Source organism: Xiphophorus couchianus, chromosome 24 (genome assembly GCF_001444195.1).
Source record: "Xiphophorus couchianus chromosome 24, X_couchianus-1.0, whole genome shotgun sequence".
Classification (NCBI taxonomy): Eukaryota; Metazoa; Chordata; class Actinopteri; order Cyprinodontiformes; family Poeciliidae; genus Xiphophorus; species Xiphophorus couchianus.
Genome location: NC_040251.1, coordinates 9812764 through 9827122, shown reverse-complemented (window position 1 = coordinate 9827122; position 14359 = coordinate 9812764). Strand labels below are relative to the sequence as shown.

General features: G+C 35.8%; 1 protein-coding gene across 1 annotated transcript; it reads left to right on the top strand.

The window, feature by feature from the left end:
* The first annotated feature begins 249 nt into the window (after positions 1 to 249).
* Positions 250 to 12105, top strand: cbln4 (cerebellin 4 precursor). The gene is made up of 3 exons (XM_028011745.1): positions 250 to 1090; positions 5992 to 6108; positions 8185 to 12105. Exons 1-3 carry the CDS (start codon positions 824 to 826, stop codon positions 8380 to 8382), a joined length of 582 nt encoding a protein of 193 aa, XP_027867546.1. The 5' UTR covers positions 250 to 823; the 3' UTR covers positions 8383 to 12105.
* The last annotated feature ends 2254 nt before the right edge of the window (positions 12106 to 14359 follow it).

Here is a 14359-nt window from a genome sequence, read left to right as displayed (position 1 = left end):
CTACTTTGAAAATCCACAGATCAACGCACTAACTTTGAAAAATGTCCAGTCCAGCTGCACACAGTGAGACTAAGAATCACAGTATTACATTGAAACTAGAATCCTAGTCTGGACAGATCTGGACAGATGCAGATGTTTTGATGAGATGTTCTTTATTGCACTCAGGCTCCCAAAGCAGAGACAGAAAGTGAAAATTACCTGGGAACAATTTCCTCGAAGATTATGTTTTTTTTCTCATTCTTCATCCAATGCATGTTCTTATTACTGTCAGCGGATCAGAGTGTACTTTGAGATTGTGAAGATCAAATTAACTTTGAAGAGAATGAGAAAATGTAGTGTAAGATTTGGGATATTTACGGACAGATAGTTAATTATTCTTGTGCCACACGAGTGTGCGTAAAGTGGAAGTCTGAGCGCGCACAAAGGCGGAACGTCACTGCGGGAGCAGCTGTTACCAGATGCGTTATTCGGAGTATGAGTGAGGGCTATGGACGGTTCATCGATTGATTTCACTGGAACCATTTTTCATCCTGCTTCCACGGTGGTCCACTATGGTCTCATCCACGATTCCTGAGTGAATTCTAACTGAAAATGATAAAATCTTTGTTTCTCTTGTTTCTGCGGAACGTGATTTAGGTATAATAAGGATTCATTGTCACTGATGTTTCGCTCGATTATGGCTCTTTTTTGGGTCCAGTAAGAGAATCTCACAGCGACAGACGCGTCTGCGGCGGTGAAGACCGGTGGAGAGAACTCTCGGCGCGCAGGAAAAGGTCTCTTCCTGTCTTCAAATCGGAGCTATTACAACAGAAACAGGAGCGCCATGGTGAACTCGCTCATACTGCTGCTCAGCTGGACGATGATCTCCGAGGTGGCGAGAGCTCAGAATGATACGGAGCCGGTCGTCCTGGAAGGAAAATGCCTGGTGGTGTGCGACTCCAACCCGGCCACGGACTGGAGGTCCTCGTCCTCTCCGCTCGGCATCTCCGTGCGCGCCGCCAACTCCAAGGTGGCTTTTTCTGCAGTCCGGAGCAACAATCACGAGCCGTCAGAAATGAGCAACAAAACAAGAATAATCTACTTCGATCAGGTTAAACCCTTTTTATTGTTCTGATAATTAATGTAATTAAAAATGTGTTTTAAGTTTTAATATTCTGTCAATATGTTTTCAATACAGTTTTACTCCTTTGGCTTTTTCTTAGTAGTAAAACTTGTCTCTGACGTGATGCAGAGCATTAAAATATCATTGAAGGTTTTAATGCAGCTACACCCTGGAGTTTCGTTTGACGGTGGTTGCAGCTGACACGCAGATTGTGTGGTTGCCCGCACTCAGATCCGAAAGTAACCGGATCTTGTGTCCTGTATGAGCCCACACACTTGTGCTTCCAACCATCAGCGCCATGTACGCGTAACGCTCACCCAGAGCCGGTTCAAGGCATGCGCGAACAAAGCTGCAGCTTAGGGCCCTCCTCCCGCCAGCAAGGGGCCCCAAAATTGGAACTTTTCATACAATTTATAGTTTTTAATGCTTATCAATTGTTTAACTTAAAGGACAGATTTTCTTTAAAAAATAAAGGCAATTTTTTAATGCTTTTGGATTTATTGTGCACCACATGATAGTAAGCAAATTATTTACATATTTCTAAATAGAAATGTATTCAGGATTAGCAATTAGATTGGACATTAAATAAAAACAGGGCTTATTTTGTTTGTTACACTGTGCATTTGAGATATAATTATGGAAATGGTAACGTTTCAATGGAAATTACAAATGACTTGTATGTTTTATGTGTATGTGTTACTGAAGCACATGCAGCCACTTTGTTAACAACCAAATAAACATCTAAATATGTCCATAAACACTAATTCAAGGAAGAGAGCAGCAGACAGACAAGTTGTCGAAATTCTTAGATTTCAGGTTTTAATCTAAGAACTTAAATTAAAACCAGCAACCTGCAAGTTTATTTTTCAAAAGAAACTTACTGTGACTTTATGTTTATTGTTGTAGCTTCTGGATTTCCCTTTACAGAATCTCATCATACATGGTGAAGGTTCTGCTGTGGTTTTGTAACAAAACCACAAATGGCCAAACTTCATTTCATCATTATCTCACTGGAAGTACATCCTATGGAAGCATCTTGCTGTCACAAAGAAAACATTTTTTAAACACTATCATGTTATAACATAATAATTATATTGTATATAATAAACGTGAAATTTCATCCAGAAGGTGGCGGTAGTATGCTTTCAGTGCATGAATAATGAGGCTAGGACACAGGAGTTAATCAAGTTTTCCTACTTGATTGATCTAAGACTTGGACAGATAAGGATGTTGCTGCGCATTGTGGATGAAATCATATAGTATTTTGAAGTTTTCTAAACAGAATGGGACTGCATAGAAGAAAAAATCAGTCCAATCGTCTAGATGTGGTGGCTTTCCTATTGACCATTTGGGTTACGGGAGACATCATGGATATATGTTTCACCACCATACATATGTTCAAAATTGATATGCTGTGACTCAGAGTTCAATAAAACATTTGCTAAAATTCTGTGATCCCATTAGTGTGGAGCCAAAGCAAAAGAGCGAAGCATTTATGTAATCCTGGACCTAATTTCATGTGACTTGTTGATTCCTACAACGTGGAGTCACAACAGAGGGCTATCCATGTTATTAGCCATTCATTTAGCATTTGCCCTTGGGGAGCAAGTGATGCTATGCCAACTTCTTTCTACTGTCAAGACCCATAAATGGCGCCAAAGCATATTACAGTCTCCATCTGGATGAAATGATCACGTCTATAGCTTTTAAAACTTTTAAAAAGTTTATGACTCAGCTCATTTGACAACATAGCAGACATGTTACCATGGTAACCTGACATATGCATAAACAATTTAAGAAAAAAAAAATGTCTTTGTAGTTATGTATTTTTATTTAACTATAGTTATTCAATACTCATAAAACACTCAAACCATATGTATAATTAAACTATTCTATATCAATAAATAAATACAATACTCTGTTTACATTTATTTCACCCAGTTGCTTCAGTGAGGGATGAAACCAGATACTTAACATTCCCTGATGGAGATATAGACAGACCTTTGAAACCCCGTAGCATATATTTAAAAAAAATGATATGAAACAATAAATCAAATGATGAAGAGACAATTTGGGTAAATACTCTATTTAATGCATGCTGCTGTAGTAAATTAATGTCTAAATGGGCATTATTTACATGTTTTTCCAAGAAGAACATTTTAAATAGCCTATTGTTCCCAACTTCATGCCTACTGAAAGAAGTAGGCAAAAGCAAAAACACGGTTTGCGATATGTTTACTTCTGTACATGTATGAAATTATGTCAGGTGAAGAACACAGATCAAGCAACTCATACTCTGAGATATAATGAATTTAACCCATGTTTAATGTGTTTATACTGTCATTGTAACAATTCCCTAATAAGTGTCTACACAGAATGTTGACCTACTTATTTGTTTAGAATGAATAAATAGTCTTTGACAATAAAAACAGAATAATTAATGCTAAACCAATCTGTCTGAGAAGACGGACAGTTTACTTTCTTGAGCTTGATGACTAGTTTTGAAAGAAAGATGCCTGAAATCACCCACCATGCTTTGGCTTACCTCGCATAAGAGAACATAAGATTAAAGATTCAAATACTTTTTTATTGAAGATGAAAACTGAAATTACATTCTAGAACTGTTCTGGGACATAATGTATAACTAGTTCTAGCCAAAAAAAAGGCACAGTCCTCACTGTTACATCACAAAAAGCCTCTTTACTGTTATCTGTAATTATTAGAACACAAACTCAACCTTATACTTTTTAGATTCTCTTGTGGCATTTAAAAATAACAAGCAGATGCTTGTCTCTGCAGGAATCCGGAAAAATACAGTGGAAACACACAAGACAGATTCCCTAAAATGACATTTCCTGCTTGGTTTCTCCTACACTACTGGCTCTAAAAATCACTTTTGAGTTTATAGCTTTTTGGGTAAAATTACAAAGCAATGACTCTCCTTGAGTTTTTGCAACTGTTTTGCATTAAATAGATGCAGGAACAATCAAGTCCAGCAGATGTGAGAAATTCAAACTTTGTATCCGTTTGCAGTTGTTCTCTCATCAGCTGTGGATACACCTGATACAGAAGTAATAAAATTGACTTATAGAAATGTTCTTTATTGTTATCATTCAGATTATCAAGGAAGTCCAAGTACTGACATTTGGAGGCTATACTCGGATTTAACTAGAAGAAAGTAATTTGAGTGGAAAAACCACAAAATGGAGTTTCTGTATCAGTAAGTGAAGAATATGACTTAATATAGTAAAATGATACTTCCCTTTATCTAATCCATTCAGAGATAAGGTAAATATTGATCAGATTATAAATTAAAGTATATACAAACATACTAAACTAATACTGTTATGAACTAGCTTGGATTTGCTAATATCAATATATTTCTTAAAACATACTCAAAACCACAAGTCAGACAAAGTTCAGAACAGTTATACAAATATTTATTTAATTTACAATTACATTGAAATTAAGTAATAGTAATTTCACTTAGTAAGCTAAAAATATATGGTAGACCATTAATTTATTTTGAATTTCTTCCAAACGCTCAGAGACAAAGCAACTATTGGAATGTTTATTTCAATGTAACAATTGCTGTATTTTAAAGACGGAAAATGATTTTTGATCAAAATACATGCTGTTTATTTGAATATACAAATTAATGACATGAACAACCAGACATATCTGAATAGAATGCATGATTTCTACCTAGATTAGCTTTTGTGTGAAGTCAGCTGCACAACATGTGGCTTGTTTTAATTTTCATCTATTTTGCTCCTATCACCACCAATATTCACTAGACTACTTTTTGGTGCAGTTTGGTTCTAGTCCTTGAGATGGAGGTATTATATACTCTATAAATATTGTATTTTTCATATTTTGCGTCACTTTCGTAAGACCTATTGGATTTCAGGCCAAAAAAAATAGTATTTGAGGTAATTGTGGCGACAAGAAATGTCAAACTACACCAAAACAGACTTGACAATTTAAAAAGCTCTACTGTGGTTGGTGACAGGCATAACTGGAAGCAGATACAGCTTATTGCCTTAGCATTCTTGGACTGTTGCTGCAGTCTCCTTTGAGCATGAAAGAAGAGCCCAAACATGAAAAATCAGAAAATTTACACGTACATTGGCAGCATCAAGTGTTGGGATCCCTGAAACAGTCGTCTGCCCTCTAGTCTGAATTGCACACCGTGATCTTTTGACGTCTCTGCATATTGATTTGGTGTGTGAATTCAGCGAATCCCATTTGTGAAGAGTTCTGATTCAGCTTACATTGGTTTTTGAGCAGGTGCAAATCAGGAGGGTGTGAAACTGCAGGTAGAAAGAGAATTGCTGCCTACATTAATTAAAATCTACAAACCTTTTCTTTCCGTTTTGCTTTAGTGGCTCTAATGTGATTGTAGTGTGCAGAAAAACCTTTTACTGACACCATGAGATGGTTGTAAATGGTCTGCTGAGATGCTGACAGGCATATTCAGGTTACATAGATTTCAACATGCAAATGCCTGAAAAAATATTTATTTGTCTACTTTCTTATTGTCAGTAGATTATTTTGTATATAATACCACATGACAAAGCCTCTAGATCATTTCAGGTTTGGGGCTGGCAATGGAAAATGTGATGTGGCCATAAAAGCCCCAAAAAAACCACCCTGGAAACCTTTGAATGCATTTTTTAAATCCACCTAAAACAACAGTTACATGTTTGGCAAATTGTGTCATTTCAGTGTCTGACCCCAGGGACACTCACAGCAGAGAATCCAGCATGGTTGATAACTCTCTTTATGTAATCACAAAAGCCATTAGAAATAATACTTTATTGAAGTATTGAATAAATAAGGACTGTTGTCACAATACATATTGTTTTTGCTTTTTCCTTTTCTCCCAGGTGCTTGTGAATATAGGAAACTACTTCACATTTGAGTCTGTCTTTCTTTCCCCAAGAAAAGGAGTCTACAGTTTTAACTTCCACGTCATTAAAGTGTACCAGAGCCAAACTATACAGGTACTGTCTTCATTTAGTTCACACATCATTTTCTGTAAACATGGCTAAATGTATTATAGTAATTCTTCTAAAAATATTAGCTGACACAATTATATCAGCTTTAAAAATTGTTAATCATCAAAAACTTTAAAAAGATGTACTCTAAATATCACTTTTAGCAATTTTGTTTAGGAGAAAAATGGGTGAATTTAGTATTTTATACCTGTCCTTTATGCTGTCCTCAAGGCAAGCACAAATGATACAGAAGTAAAACAAAAATATCTGATACCTTCATTTCAGGATGCTTCCTTTCAATGGAATTGGTAATAATGCATCCATGACAAGTGGAAAAAATAACTTATTTTATAAATGTGGTCTAGTGGAAATGCCAGGATTAGTCAAAACATCTCGAAAAGTCTGAGGTTCCTCAATAACTCACCATGGCTAGATTATTGTTAGCTTCACTCGGATGAATGTGTTTAGCCGGGTCACTGAACTGAACCTATTAATCAGAGTTAGATTTTTCCAACTTCTAAAGGAACATAGTTCAGGTGAACAGGATATAATGACATCTTCTAGAAACACACCATAGCATTGTATTAACTAAAAAAGTGCCATTTTGCAGATTGATAATCATTTGATGGCACACTTTTTTCAACATCACAAACTCTTTATGCAGACTTCTCTATAATTATGAGTTCACTAATTGGGCCAAAGATTTGAAAAAGCTAAGCTGATAAGTGTGTCTTGTGTATATTCCCTTCAGTGCCTTCATGGGACTGAAAAGAAATAAGGCTAGTCGGTTAACTGAAAAACTATGTTAATGTAGTGGAGCAGACAACAAAGCCTAAATATAAAATCATTCACAATCAAAAATGTTATACATTCATCACACCAAAGGGTTTGGACTCTGGGCAGTTTTTGGTAAAACTAAAAAAAGCAAGAGGAAAAAAGATCAGAGCATATATTGAAAAGATATATTTATTAGAACTTATTTTTTGGTAAATCAGACAAACAGCACTATCAGAACAAAACTAATAGAATATGTGTTTTGGTATCCAGCATAAAAAAAATCTTTTCACCAGGCATTAGTCACAAGACAGCTCTGTCAGCTCAGGAAGGACCCATTCTTATTGCAGCAGTTTTAATAGTGGTAGCAATTCACCTTGAATTTTATTGGATTTTTGCTTTTCCAATGCCCCACTGCTCCTTTAAATCTCATTAAATTGGTTTAGTAGTCTAGACCACTGGTTTCCTAATTCGGGGTTGGAACCCCACTGGGGTTTGTGAATCAGGAAGTGTGGAGTCCATAACCCCTCTGCACCACTCTGATAATAGAAAGCACACTTATGCTGTAAATGTTATATGTCAACGTTAAATAGATAAAAGTAATATCTTTGCTCATGATTATGCTTCTGTTATCAGAACACTCTTGTTTAATCGACCTTCTGGTATGATTAACTGGTAATGATGGTCTTTTCCACCAGTATTCTGTTGCTCAGAGCCTGAAAAGTTTGGAAATCACTGGTCTAGACAAAGGGCAATGAATATATACCTCTACAAAAGCAGGATCAAAGTATGTATAAAAATAGTCCCATAATAAATTGAAGTATACTTATTTGAATAATCATTTAATGCGAAGAAAAACAACACATTATAGCAAACAAATTTTAGACTGAGAGGAAGTTGGGTTGCTTTGTTGTTCAAGTAACCAAAAGTCTCCTTCACAGAGGGAAGCATCTTGCTTCTTGGAGGTATTCCCAAGGCTGTGTTTCTTATTTACATGTTCTTCAGATGCAAATATATAAAGGTTTGAGGAAACATTTTTAACTTTTTCACATATCCTCAACTTCTAGTATCTTAGTCTCAAAACAGCCAAAAGTGAGCGGTTTCCCTGAAAGTTCATCCAATTTGAAAAGCTCACCTGATTATGCAGTCAAAGTTCAGACTGACAGAATATTAATCTATATTTACCAGCACACCCTGTCTTAACTTTAATAAATGTCTGTGTTGCAGTTTTGTGCTTGTTGTTTGCACCTTATTGTCATCCTTTTACCTGCACATTCATTAATTGTTACTTTCTTGTGGATTATTCAGGTTAACTTGATGCTAAACGGAAAACCAGTCATCTCTGCCTTTGCAGGAGACAAAGATGTGACTCGTGAAGCTGCCACCAATGGAGTTCTACTTTATCTTGAAAAAGAGGACAAAGTTTATCTGAAGCTGGAAAAGGGAAATCTAGTGGGCGGATGGCAATATTCAACGTTCTCCGGCTTTCTCGTTTTCCCTCTGTAGAAGAAAATAAAAAGCAAGAAAAAAGAAAGGACAATTGTAAGTCTGCAGACTTCTTCATAATGTGTTGCCACAGTATAATCAAAACATTGCTGCTTCATCTGCTGGATTCAGCCAAACGACTGAAAAATGACATGAATAAATACATAACTACATGGAAAGGAAGTAACTTTGGAAAATGCTCACATTCTGGGGAGAAGTCAGGGTTGGGTCAAAAAGACTTGAAATATTCTTAATCGCTACCATGTGTTTCTGTCACTCAAGCAGCCCTGAGAAGAGCACTTACACAAACAAAAGACACTGTTCAAACTTTGATTTGCAGAAATATGCTTAGGATGCTGTGATTTTTTTGTGCCACGATTATGGAATTTAGTTTCATCTGCTCTTGTTGTTGTAAACTGTATTTGTTGGCTGTATCAACTATCATGACCAATGTATACATATGAGAACATGAGAGCAATGAATCTTAATTAGATCAGTAACACAAAATGCTCAGTTTCTGAGTTTGTTGGAGCTGTAACTTATTTTAGAACCAGTTCAAGACATAAATGAACTAAGCCACTTCTTAGCACGCTAATAGGGGTTTAAGTTCTCTACTTTTATACATTTCTATTACTTCCTTCAATTTCAGTGTTGTAGGAAGCTATGCGGCCATGCATGAAAAGGATTGAGAATCTCCTTTCCACCCATTAAACACAGAAGCAGACAGAATTTCATGAGCTACTGCTGAGCTAGCGTGCTATCAATTTTTCATACATGTCAAAAAGTTCCATTGCATGAGCAGTGTAGCTTTTACACACCATGTACACTACATGTGTACCACCTCAACAGTGTTTTTGCAACTCCTACTCATTATTGCAACAGTGTCACAACAATTACTAACCTTTTCACATTCAACACTATTTAGACAATCTGTCGGCGCTAATGAAGAATCACTCACCTCAAGCTGCCAGATGCTTGAAACTTAAGAAACTGACAACTTGTACTTTATGACTAACAGATATCTGAGTTCATCAACAATCATGACCAGATAAGAATGTAGTAAGATTTCAACAATTTTAAAAATGTAGGGCAAATACCGATCTCATCCTAGGATCAGTATTTGAGGACTTTACTGGGGAATGTAAATCCAAATTATTTGTGGAAAATTTGCCTATTGCTGGATTTCAGACACGTGACCCAAATGACACGCGAAATTCAGATGGAGGGTCGGAAATGGATTTCTCTGGTTCAAACCAAATAAAAATTGATCACAATAGTATGCTAATGCCCTAAGCAGGCTGGAACAGACAAGGCATCTCGAAAAAATGTGTGTATATTTAGGATATGATTTGTATTATCTCGGTAAAAAAAGAGTTCTCTTATAATCTTGAGGATTTACCCAGCATCGAGGTGATCCACGTAACTAACTGGAGCTGCAGACCTCATATTATATTATAAACGAGTGAGAAGAAAGCTTTCAAAAGCCTGGAGAATACAATCATTTAGTTTCAAGTTGGGTCAAGCATTTATAATCAAAAGAAGCATTAAATGGCTGTCGACTTGTTTCTGCCGGGTCAGTATTGAATTGTGCTGATTTAAGTATCGCTAACAACGAACTAAACCATGTTATTTCTATGTGCTTGGATCTCCTGGGAAATAATTTATGTAGCTTCTGCAAACCCAAATTCATGCTGAAGTTATACGTTAATGTTGAGTCATTGTAAGACGCTGGAGTCAGGTCCAATGTAGGTCAACGATTTGCTCCGATTTACAGAAACCCCCATGTCCATACATGGTTCGTGTTTGGACACGAATGTAGTTCTTGTCCAGACATGAACCATGTATGGGAAAAGTCACAGCTCACTATGACTGTATGGCTGTGTAGGTTATATTTAATTTATTTAGCTTTTTTTTTTCTACCATGAAAGTCCCACTGAATAAACATTATATTTTCTGTCCGAGACTCGGCACTGAGCTAGCTGCTAACAACATTAGCACTCTGAGGACAACCACGCCAGGGCATAAAAATAATATATCTTACCTTACATATGAATGCTTGGCTTTCTAAGTAACTGTCCAATAAAACATCTGAAAATACAATTTAAAGATTGTGATCATTACCTGTTAAAAAGTGGTGCTGCAAACTCTGGCATTGTTAGTTTCTGCACCTCCTGTTATTAGATGTATATTGTTGATGCACTTTTCTCCTCTATTTTTGAATTTTTTTTTAAATTAACTCCCTTGTGACCAACTACCTTTGGAACATGAAAATAATGTTTATCTTTCTCTCTACTAGAGAGAGAACGATAATGTCTCTTTTTGTGTAAAGTCTACACTTTTTGTAGATTGTCTGACTGTACACTTTTTGTACAGGACAAAAAGTGTCCTGTACAATGTTGATGCTGGATCAACAGAAATAAATGGGCTGCATTTACTTCCTGCCCTCCATCTGCATTGGGTGACAATCAGTGCTACGTCATCTGAAACCCAGCAATTTGAAGATTTTTTAAAATGTAACTTTGGAACCTAAAATACCTGTGGGCAATGCTACCTAACACAATATTGCATTGTATATGTAAACCAGCCAATCCAGGAGTGCCATTCATACATTTTCATAGTTTGATCATAGTCTTAAGTACATGACATGAGTTCAGTCAGCTCTGCTGCTTGGGTCACACTTTAGGTACATTGTAACTTTATAGGACTTCAAATTAATTTCTTCATATAATCACCAATTTCTTTTGTCCCATGTCTTAAAGTCGACCAAAACTGACATGCCATTATATTCAGAAAACCAAGTCAAGACAAAATGAACAGCAACCTTAATGAATGCTATATTTTACATTATAATTTCCTGGAACAAAAAAATAAAAAACTTACTAAGTGCTATTGCTTTGTTATATAATGTGAAGTAAATAATTTGTCAAGCATAACATTATGTTGTACAGTCTATTTGAAGGATTTATTTATTTGCTTACAAGTGGCAAGTTTTGTTAAGATATAAATGTTAGTTTATGGGCTGCTATTTTGAAAAGAGATTCCAAATCAACTTTTGGCATTAATTTAATTTGACTAGACTAGAGGAAGAAAAAGGATTCTAAAATAAAGAATTTATTATAAGGTGCTAAGAAATCTGATGTTTGAAAATATTGCTGTAATAATTTTATGGTTCTTAAGAACCATAAAGAACCATAAAATTATTACAGCTGAGAAAACAAACATTGAATAAATGGCAGAAGACATGCAAAATAACCACAAACATCATATGTAATATTCCATCCATATCCCTCTCCCCGTCTATCCATCTGGTCTTATCCTGATTGAGCAGGTTTGTAATCAAGGTCAGGTGCTGTGAAATCCAGTTGGCAAGTGAGGCAGGCGCCTAGCTCTGGGGATGACTTAATTTCCAATAAAACTTGCTTATTATAACCTTAAGTGTACAAACAGCATCCATTTTTGCACAATCAGCTTGTGGTTCATGAGCCTTAAAGTTGAAAAGGCTGGTAAACATGCATTTAACTTGTAAATTCTTGCAGCAGCCTAAGTATAACAAAACCTCTGTTGAATTTAAAAATGTAAATGTTGCTACTCAGCTCAGCGTATGATGGCTTCTCTGCAAACATAGAAGCAAATTTACTCCTTTTGTAAACTATGGAACTCACGATTAGCATTGTTTCAACCAGAAAAAAAGCCCACTTTCTCATGTGAAATGCTGTCTTACACTAATTAAACTAATGGTTCTTAGTTTGTGTGTATTGTTCCTTTATTTTCTGTTTTTGAATGATGAACTATCCTAAATATCACAACCATATTCTGTAAGAAGCTATAAAACAAGGAGATGGACTGGAAGGTTAAAGGTGTTATTTATCTTAGCAGACATCCTGATAGTTTACAGTGACACACATCAGAAACTGTTGGAGAAAATAAGACAGGTTTTAACAGCAAATCCAGAATATTCTCTGATAAAGTTCTGTCCCAAAAAGGTTCTTTCCAAAGTACAAAACATTAAAGCGTTCATCAAACTCCTCCGTAGAGCTTCATGCTGGTTTGGTGATTTCAATTGTCACATAATTGAAACAAATGAAATCTGTATCAACTCAATTACATTTGTTTGCTGATGGGAGTTAAATTCCTAGCTAATGGTTGACAGTGCTGCTAAAACTCCTGTAGCTTCAGTAGGTGATTATTCTAATATTTCTACAAATTATTTTTTTCAGTAAATGTTTAATTGTATACATCAGTGTATTCATGTATTAAAGAATAATAACACTGAATGATGAATAAACATTGTTTTTAAAATGGATTCAGAAAGATGGTTATTGAAAGGGTTTATTAAACAACATGACTAAACATCATTGAACCTTTTAAAGCGATTTCCTCAGCTAAGAGTATGCTTAGACCTGACAGCAGTGTTATTTATTTAAATAGAAATGGAAAGCCATCAGTAAAATTGTTCACAGTTGGAATTAAATTCATCTGAAATGGTTAGATTTTACTTACACATACAATATGCCAGTAAACAGCAACCTCAAACAAACAGTCAGTGGGTTTCCTGATGTTTCACTAAATGAACTACCAAATTCAACTGGTGAAACTACCACGGTTCAGATTCACGGGAGTCATGGAAACATTTATCTACAGCGATCTTGACAAGCTTAAATTGCATGGAAAAGCATTTACGCCATTAAGCTTTTTGATCATCTTTTTATTTGAAATCCACTAACATTTTTATTTTTTTAGAACTTTGTGTGCTCTACCAACACATACACATGCACGGTAAAAGGGATATTAAAATAAATCCAAGTTGTGGCACAACTTCACCTGCCCTCCTTTACCTCAGATTAAACCCAGTGCAACACCAAGCAGTCATTTTCTCTGCTGCTGATTGGCTCTGTTCCCAAAAGGGAAGATAAGAAAGACTCACTGTGGATGTTATCACTTATGGTAGTGCCAAGACAGTTTTCAATGTGAGGTTTAATGGACATTAACGTATACTTTGTCTTTCCGCAGTCCTACAGAATGAACCTCTAAGATCCCAGGCTGTGTAAGCTTTCAGCTCATGTTGCCATGATTGCAGCGTCAAAGACGTGTGGCTTTCAACTCGGAGGGGATTTCCTCTGGGATGTTACCCCAGGGATGTTGCAGTCTTCATGCATGCTGTCCAAATGCATTTAGTGCTTTAAATCCAAGAAAAAGTTGTTGTTAAACATTCTCAGCATCTTACTAAATGCTTTCTTTAATTTTATTTCCATTTTGGTGTCTCAATTGCTTTAGGTATTGCTAGAGTGTTTTCAAATCAGATAGTCCAGTACTCGGTTTGACATGATCTGTACAAATGAATATGTCACAATGTTCTCTTTTTATTTATTCTGTATGATTCCATTGTGCAAATATAACAGCTTATGTTGTCTCTTTTCATTCGATGTGCCCTTTAATCTCCAATTTATAAGATGAGGTTAGTTTCTCAGAAATATCTTGAAAGTAAATAATAACTATGAAGGCTCAGACTTTGTGAAAGCTGATGCTTTGTCCTTTGCTTATATATATATGCAAAATAGTTATTTTATTATAAAGCTTCTCATTGTTTTAAAGGGCTTTCTTTAATGTTTGAGAATGCCTGTCAGTGTTTCAATTACACACAAGATGGTGGTGACCTAGAGTTCTCACACTGCAAAACACAGATATAATGGACATCACTTTATCAAATATGTTGCAGATTTTGGGTAATGATAGCTTGTCTTAAGAGCATGCTAAGTGTGTTCAGTCAGAGCTAAAGGTCAGGTTGCTACTAGTTAAAGGAATAATATCACCATTTTTATTCAACACAATCAGATTTAAAAAGCATCTCAGCATAGCTGTGAGTGAGTCATTCGGCATTTATTAAACTGCCAGTCAGAGTTGTTTGGTGGAAAAAAGTACTGTAGTGCTGCAGCGCGCTGAATACTAACCTATTATGAGTTAAAAAAATATATATTTTGTTCATTCATGTTTTGCATAC

Excerpts from the sequence above, each read along its gene's own strand:
- cbln4 (XM_028011745.1), top strand. The coding sequence starts at position 824 with ATGGTGAACTCGCTCATACTGCTGCTCAGCTGGACGATGATCTCCGAG. Across the intron at positions 1,091-5,991 it reads GAATAATCTACTTCGATCAG|GTGCTTGTGAATATAGGAAA; the intron begins GTTAAACCCTTT and ends CTTTTCTCCCAG. Across the intron at positions 6,109-8,184 it reads ACCAGAGCCAAACTATACAG|GTTAACTTGATGCTAAACGG; the intron begins GTACTGTCTTCA and ends TGGATTATTCAG.